This window comes from Oncorhynchus tshawytscha, linkage group LG34, assembly GCF_018296145.1.
Source record: "Oncorhynchus tshawytscha isolate Ot180627B linkage group LG34, Otsh_v2.0, whole genome shotgun sequence".
Taxonomy (NCBI): Eukaryota; Metazoa; Chordata; class Actinopteri; order Salmoniformes; family Salmonidae; genus Oncorhynchus; species Oncorhynchus tshawytscha.
The window spans coordinates 5,338,329-5,347,404 of NC_056462.1; the positions used below are offsets into that span (position 1 = coordinate 5,338,329).

The 9,076-nt window shown below is 40.6% G+C and overlaps 1 protein-coding gene across 1 annotated transcript; it reads left to right on the forward strand.

The window, feature by feature from the left end:
* The first annotated feature begins 401 nt into the window (after positions 1-401).
* On the forward strand, positions 402-8,700 carry LOC112231584 (mucin-5AC-like). Its single transcript, XM_042311776.1, has 10 exons — positions 402-763; positions 955-1,019; positions 1,219-1,373; positions 1,774-2,426; positions 2,540-2,604; positions 2,764-2,918; positions 5,677-6,359; positions 7,434-7,492; positions 7,582-7,715; positions 7,845-8,700. Exons 4-10 carry the CDS (start codon positions 1,845-1,847, stop codon positions 7,946-7,948), a joined length of 1,782 nt encoding a protein of 593 aa, XP_042167710.1. The 5' UTR covers positions 402-763; positions 955-1,019; positions 1,219-1,373; positions 1,774-1,844; the 3' UTR covers positions 7,949-8,700.
* The last annotated feature ends 376 nt before the right edge of the window (positions 8,701-9,076 follow it).

The following is a 9,076-nucleotide window of genomic DNA, read 5'->3' on the forward strand; positions in this document are numbered from 1 at the left end:
AACACCCACATCTGCTCCCACCACAACCACAGCAGCTTCAACGACAACTACAATTGGGGATACAGCAACTATAGATACTCCAACGACAACCACTGCTGCTCCCACAACAACCACAGCTGTTCCCACAACAACCACAGCTGTTTCCACAACAACCACAGTTGCTCCCACAACAACCGCAGTCGCTACTTCTAAAACCACAGCTGCTCCCACAACAACCACAGCTTCTCCAACAACAACCACAGCTGCTCCCATAACTACTAAAGTTGCTCTCACAACAACCCCAGCTGCTCCAACAACAACCACAGAATCCCCCACAACAACCACAGTTGCTACTTCAAAAACCACAGCTGCTCCCACAGCAACCATAGCTGCTCTCACAACAACCACAGCTTCTCTCACCACAACCACAGCTGTTCCAACAACAACCACAACTGCTCCAACAACAACCACAGCTGTTCTTACAACCACAACTCTTCCCACAGCAACCACAGAATCTCCCACAACAACCACAGATGCTCCCACAACAACCACTGCTGCGCCACCAACAACCACAGCTGCTCCCACAACAACCACAGCTACTCTAACAACAACCACAGCTTTTCTGACCACAGTCACAACTGGTTCTTCAACCACTACCACAACACCTGCCCCTCCACCACCAGAGGTTAAGTTGGAGTTCAAATTAGAGCAAATCTTCACAGCAGAGTTGAATAATGCATCTTCACCAGAGTTCCAAGCATTAGTAACCAGTGTGGCTACAGAGGTAAATTCTGTTTTACTTTCCACTCTTTTAATTGTGTTCATCTTCATTTGTACAGTTTCTTGAAGGAGCATTTCATCCCCAAAATAAGTTTTCATATTTGTCATTATGTCAAGTACATTCCCTCTAATTGTTCTTGTCAATGTTTCAGTTCCCAAGACAAATTTCTAAATTTGCTTATATTACGCTTACAGCTGGACACAGTTTATCGAAACAAATATGGATCCAGTTTTAATCGCACAGAGGTTCTAGGTTTCAGGTACTTAGTTATTCTTTCGTTTTTATTTAGATTTTGGGCCATTATTAGAATACATTTTAAGATAGACATTGTATTCATCAATTAATTTAAAGGGAAATCATTCAATTGTGGTAGTGTTCATATTTGTCATAGCATTTAAATATGAATTTGCTTTACTGATGGTATCATATTAATTGTTTTTCATTTTTTCGTTTTCCAGTCAAGGTTCGGTTGTGGTAGATGCTAAGCTGATATTTAACAATGCCAGCTCAGTCCCTGAGTCCAGTGCAGTGGTTGCAACCTTGATAGAGAACGTCTCAAGCAACAGCTCTTATATCTCTCTCCCACTGAACACAACTTCTATCGTGGCAACAAGTACGAAACCTTAATATTCTGAACTCTAAGTTACTTAGTATTTCCCTGCACTCTCTCTACCTCAAGTGTTTTAAAGACCAAGTTACAATACAGCTGCAATTCTTTATATGTCTGCATTTTACTGTCCTAAGTTTGAGTATATTAAATTAATTACAGTTATCTGGTCTCTATATTACTTAACTGTTTAACATTCTAAGAATATTATAACAACTGAAACAAATTCCTATAAATGATTATTGATTGGACATCAAGTAATCTATTCTATCTTGTCATGTCACAATAAAATTCTGATCGTTAACAGTGATCAGATGTTGTCAAAGCTGTGTACGATGCTTAATGTTCATCAATACATCTTCTGTTATACACACATAATGATATCTGATGATTTGCTGTCTTCCAGGAGTCATTTCAACCTCAGCTACAACTACTACTTCTACTCCAGATCCTCCAATATCAACACCATATACGGTCATGAACGCAACTTCAGCCCCCTCAAACAGGTCAACTACAAATATGGTTGTCAATGCAACATCGGATCCTGTGAACATGTCAACAATACACATAGTGCCCAATGGAACATCAGCGCCCATAAATGTGTTAACATCAGCCCAAAGTGCTGTCAATGTCACATCAGGACCTGTAACACAAAGCAATACAACTTCAACACTATCAACTACAACCCCATCTTTGTCAACTACCCCAATAGTCAACACAACAGCTCCTTCAACTACACCCATAGTCAACACAACAGCAACTCCAAATACCCCAGTAGTCAGCACAACAGTTCCTCCAACTACCTCAGTAGTCAGTGCAACAACCTCTCCAACTACCAATTTGACCGAACTAACTACCCCATTACCAACTACACCGGTAGCAACTAACCCAGTACCAACTATCCAAGTGCCAACTACAACGGCATCCCGTGCAACAGAGGCGCCACTGACCAGCCCACAACTGTCACTGCAGTTCAGCCTGATATCTATCTTCACTATCTCTCTGAGCAACAGCAGGTCACCAGAGTTCCTGGCTTTGGCAAATCATGTGACTACACAGGTAATCATGATCATCTTCATCATAATTCATCATATGGCATCTTGATTACCAGCCCTACATTGTTGAATTGTTATTATAATATAACTTAAAATTCTGTATACACTTTTTTTCAGCTGGATAATTTGTTCAAGGCTCAATTTGGAGCCAGATTCTTTCGAACTATTGTCAATAGTTTCAGGTGGGTACATGATTATCATCTGAAATACTTTGAAACAGTGTGGATGATGGAGAAAAATAACATTTCAATGAGTATTGTTATTTAGTATGTCTTGGGAGTGGGTTGTTACTGAAGTAACGCTTGTAAAAGTTCTTGACATTTTTCTCATATAATTTTCAGGTCAGGGTCAATTGTGGTGGAGTCTACATTGATATTCAACAACATCAGCTCAGTGCCCAACAATAGCCTGGTAGCACAAACCTTACAAACTGCCATTACTTCCAACACGTCTGGCCTGACCTTGCCTATCAATTCATCCTCCATTGTGGTCACAAGTAAGACAATTCAACAACACATCGCTTTACCTATTCTCACACACTCAAAACACTAGATGACGCCGAAAGATAGGGCTGCCTCGCTTCTCGTTCTTAGGAAACTTTGCAGTGTTTAGTTTTTTTCTGTATTTTTTCTCACATTGTTAGCCCAGAAAACGTACGTGTTATTTATTACAGCTGGGAAGCACTATTAGATATCAGAGCGACGGTAACTCACCAGCACTACCAGCATTATGACCAGCAATACGACTTTCCCCAAGCAGATCCTTTGTTTGCACCACTGAGGGCAATTGAACTGATTCCAGAGGCTGACCCAAAACAACGCTGGCGAAAAAGGGGTACTTGGAGAGTTCTTCTAGTCCAACTTAGAAGGCACGCACATGACACACCTCTCCAGAGTATATTATTTGCTAATGTTCAGTCCCTGATTAACAACGTTGATGAGATTAGGGCAAGGGTTTCTTTCCAGAGAGACATCACGGATTGCAACATACTCTGTTTCACGGAAACATGGCTCTCTCGGGATATACTGTCGGAGTTGGTCCAGCAATCTGCATTATCAGTTCATCGCACCGACAGTAATAAACATCTCGCCGGGAAGAAGAAGGACGGGGATGTATGTTTGATGATTAATAACAAATGATGTAATTGTGATAACACACAGGAACTCAACTCCTTTTGTTCACTCAACCTAACCTAGAATAGCTAACAATCAAATGAATATCCCCCCTCAAGCTGATACCATGATGGCCCTCAAGGAACTTCACTGGACTTTATGCAAACTGGAAACCATATATCCTGAAGCTGCATTTATTTTAGCTGGAGATTTGAACGAAGAAAATTTGAGAAAAAGGCTGCCTAAATTCTATCAGCAATTTGAGTGTTGTACTCATGCTGCTAAAACACTAGACCACTGTTACTACAAACTTCCGGGATGCATACCAGTCCCTCCCCCGCCCTCCTTTCGGCAAATCTGACCACAACTCCATTTTTCTGCTCCCTTCCTATTGGCAGAAACTCAAACTGTTAGTACCCGTGCTGAGGACTATTCAACGCTGGTCTGACCAATTGGAATCCATGCTTCAAGACTGTTTTGATCACCTGGACTGGGATATGTTCCGGGTAGCTTCCGAGAATAATATGGACGAATTCACTGAAACAATAACTGAGTTTATCAGGAAGTGTATAGGAATTTTGTACCCACTGTGACTATTAAAACCTACCCTAACCAGAGACCGTGGATAGATGGCAGCATTCGTGCAAAACAGAAAATACGAACCACCGCATTTAAACATGGAAGGTGACTGGGAATATGGAAGAATACAAACAGAGTAGTCATTCCCTTCGACAAGGCAATCAAACAGGCAAAACGTCAGTATAGAGACAAAGTGGATTCACAATTCAACGGCTCAATACGTATGTGGCAGGGTCTACAGACAATCATGGACTACAAAAGGAAAACCAGAGGAAACAAAAGGAAAACCAGCCATGTTGCGGACACCGACATATTGCTTATTGGTTACTAACACAATGCAATAAAGGGTCCCTAGTGGACTAAACCGATATGACGGCTTGGTAGACCATGGACAGGGGTGGGGACAGATAAAGAGTGGGAAAGACATAATGGGACCCACTACACACAGTTGATGACTAGGCTCATTGACATGATTATACTTTTCACATGAACATCCGCTCATTTGAAAAGAATTGCAATATATATATTCACGCTGTATGTCTTGTTGTCTCTTTGACTAAATCTTCGGTCTGTCTGCTGGACAGTTGGTCGACAGAAATTCTCTGGCTGTGTCCACCAGAGATCAAAGTCTTTCATAGTTGTAGCTCTGTTACAATGGATACGTCAGATGTACCAATGGTCGTTCTATAGGGAAATGTTCTCCAGAATGGATCTTTCAGAGTACAATTCGGTCGTTTGATCGTGAAATGTTCTCCTTTCGTCTTCGGTCGAGTTTCGTAGACTATTCCACATATAGAGCTGCAGACTGTGAATGTGTGCATCTTTAGTTTTGTAGATTTCCTCACAATTCGCAACGTCCGGTTCAACACTGTCCGTCTGCTTGTTCTGTAGAGTAGTTTCCATTTCAACGTGGGGACTGCCGTCCCTGCGTTTTCTTGACTAATTGTACATTTTGTCACAAGTGGGTTTTATGCACTCGGGGGAAAAGGGGTGTTCCCTCCTTTTGTCTGTGCTTACGTGGGCGTGGCCACTGGCTTGGTTAAGACTTCATATGAAAAACAATTCTCTTAATTTAGAAGTCTAACATCACATTACATCTTCTCACAAATGGTTTCAAATTTAATCATGTCAGTTCCCCAAAATGTGGGTATAACCCTGACAACTGGGAAATACTGTATATACATTCAAAGATACAGTTATGTTGTTATTCTGTCCTCATGAGATCCCAAAACACAACTGATCAGGCATTTCATCTCATATGTTTATAAAAGTATTCTACAATATTCTACTGTATTTTAGTCTATGCCAATCTGATTTTGCTCTCCCATATATTTATATATTCTTAAATCCATTTGTTACTTAAATTTGTGTGTTTGCGGCATATGTTGTGAAATTGTTAGATATTACTTGTTAGATATTGCTGCACTGTCGGAACCAGAAGCACAAGCATTTCACTACACACGCAGTAACATCTGCTAAACAAGTGTATGTGACCAATAAAATTTGTATTTTATTTTAATAATTGCAAAATGTAAACATTGCATTGAATGTTGCATTTTTCAGGCTCTACTACAATGACTAATGCAACCACCTCCGCTGCAACAACTGCTGCTCTAACTGCAGCTGTGACCACCACCACACTAGCAAATGTCACCACGACCCCTCCGGCAGTGGCCAAAACCACCACCACCGCTGTTCCGGCAGCAACCACCACCACCGCTGTTCCTGCAGGCTGTTCCGGCAGCAACCACCACCACCGCTGTTCCGTCAGCAACCACCACCACCGCTGTTCCGGTAGCAACCACCACCACCGCTGTTCCGCAGCAACCACCACCACCGCTGTTCCGGTAGCAACCACCACCACCGCTGTTCCTGTAGCAACCACAACCACCGCTGTTCCGGTAGCAACCACCACCACCGCTGTTCCGTCAGCAACCACCACCACCGCTGTTCCGTCAGCAACCACCACCACCGCTGTTCCGTCAGCAACCACCACCTCCGCTGTTCCGGCATTAACCACCACCATCGCTGTTCCGGCAGCAACCACCACCACCGCTGTTCCGGCAGCAACCACCACCACCGCTGTTCCGGCAGCAACCACCACTGCTTTCGCACCAACTGACCCTCCTTCTTCTAGTGAAGGAACCCTGATTCTTCGGTTCAGTCTCGATGAGAAATTCACCTCGGATCTTGCCAACCCGTCCTCTTCAGCATTCAAGGCTCTGGCTGGCAAAGTGGTCTCAGAGGTAAGTATCCAGAAGCCTTTTCATCAATACACACCACACCAAAGAGACTGGATATGAGTTGGCATCCTATTGTTAGATAGAACCAAAGACTATTCAGTACAAAGTTATCGTACTCTGGGACCTCCCCGTTGAGAACAATGTCCAGACTTTTTTTACGGTCTTCTTAGTGGACATGAACACTTGTGCCTGCCTATGAACCCTTGTGCCTGCCTAACAGCTGTTATGGGCAACAGAGAGTACAATGTGCACAGCATGGGACATATTTACAGTTTTGCATGTCAGTAGTCAAGTCATTAAGATATTAAACAACTTTTAAATGCAGAAATACAGCCAGTGTGATGCATTTTGCATCATATGAAGCAAACACAGCATCTTATGATGCAAAATGGATCATACCTGCTGTGTTTCTGTATTTGAATGTTAAATATCTTCAAAACATTTTGGGGATTATTTCAACAATGGACTAATGAAACAAACACTAAAAGACAGTTTTTGAGTGGCGTATTCCTAACTTTGAAATTTGAAGATTGGAGCAACGTTGACGTTGTATAGCATGTCAGCATTCATGTATAGCATGACACATTTTCCGTTAATGGTTAAGGTTTTGTATAGGGTTAAAACAGTATGTTTAGGCATTCATTCCGAAAGGTTAAATTAACAGTTAATGTTTGGGATAGAGTTGAAGCAAAAACATAATAAACTAGTGTCTACAACTGGTATTGAACATGCAACCTTTGTATCCGTTGTTATGGGATTATGGGATTTCCCGATGTCTTTTCGACATGGACAGGCATCCAATTTCAAGGTCAATCTTGAGCAGTCTGGGCTTTGTTCTATGACATCAAAGCATTATTTATTATAATCCTCAACATCTCATTTTTCAGAACACATTAAGTCATCTTGATTTACACCATTTCCCTCTCTCAGAAAAAAACAGCTAAAGTATCCCAATTAGCAGAAGAGTCTGTGGCCCCTTCTTGTAGCGCTTGGTGTTTTGACTCTTTGAGTTCTGGCCCTGTTTTAATTTTTACGCAAATGATGTTTTGGTAATCATATTTTTATATTTCAATGCAGGTGAACAAGATTTTTGCTAGAACCCCAAGCTTCCTTCGTTCCATTGTCAACTCATTCAAGTAAGTATGAATTCTCATTACCGACTTGAATACTTTGATTATGACAGTGATGATAATGATTTCTGTGGGTTGTCCATTTTCTTTCCTAGGAGTGGATCTGTAGTTACCAACATGACTCTCGTGTTCAGTAACAAATCTTCGGTTCCCAGCGCATGCAGCGCACAGGCAACTTTCACCATCAGTTCCACCTCCCTGAACATCCTACAGGGCAGTGTCAATGTTGGTATGTATTAATTGTCACAATACAACTACACATATGTAAGAGCAAAGTCAACATTTGAACAGAAACATGAAAAGACAATCTACTTTCATCATTCACTGAACCATATCTTTATTTTTCCTACTTTTTCAGAGTCATCAGTCAATTCAGGAAGTGCTCCCCGACCCACTGCCTTCTGTCTGGCTTTCTTGCCTCTCACTTTGGCACTGCTAATGGTACAGTTGCTGGCTAACTAATAGCCTGTGTCATAGCTCCTATGGCATTTTTTTCACCAATGAATTGTTTTCCAGCTCTCATAGAGACAGCCTTATGATTAAGGACCTGCTTTGGCAGAAGAATGCACAATGGATTGTGCCTGTGTTAATTGGCAAAATGTATATGTATTTCATGTACATTCCCCCAAGTACATACACAAACAAAACACACCTAATTGTACATTTTGATGTCAAGTATGATATTTGTGACATTCCTTAAGAAATCATATAGTTTTTTTTCTGCTAATAAATTTTAAATGCATATACCTTTACTTACAAGTGACTGTATTTATACTTAACCATATAGGCTCCAAAGACATTACTTATTTATTTGCATCTTGCACACAGCAGCTTGCACATGTTTTATCTGTTAGATTAATACGGAAAATAACTGAAAGATTAGAAAACCTTTCCTACAACATGTGACATCCAAATCCTATAGTTGCATTTTAAATTATTAACTTATTGTAACTACTATCTGTTTTTTAAATTCACCAAGACCAAATACCAAATACCTTTATGATAATTATATTTTGGGTCATGTAATTGGGTTGAAAAAAGTTTATTTTTCTAAAATGTTGTGCACAAATTTGCTTTCATCTCTGTTAGTGAGAATTTATCCTTTGCCAAGATAATCCACCCCCCATAACAGTTTTGGCATATGAACACTTCACATGTTGCATTTATACGTTTGTTCAGTATTCCTGTAAATCTATCTATTTATCTGTCATTAAATAAACGTTTTGAATGAAACATTAAATCATTTTTTTTTCTTTGAGAAAGTAGTGTTCCAATTTATAAACGCAGTAGAAAATGGTGACTTGCACTCAACATTGAAAAATACCAGTTCATATTCTGAGCGATACCATCAATACGAATAATACCTCAAGTTAATTTAAAAAATGTGTGAGGTGTTTTTGCAATATGGTCATTCAAATTATACAATACCTAATGCAACATATGGAGTACAAAACTCTATGGGGATATCAACGACAGCAGGGGAAAGTGTGTAGATAGATCCATATATCCAAGATGGGAAAATGCAAAAGAAGAAATGAGAAGCACATAGCATCATACACCGCTCACACACTGCATGAGCACTATATAGCT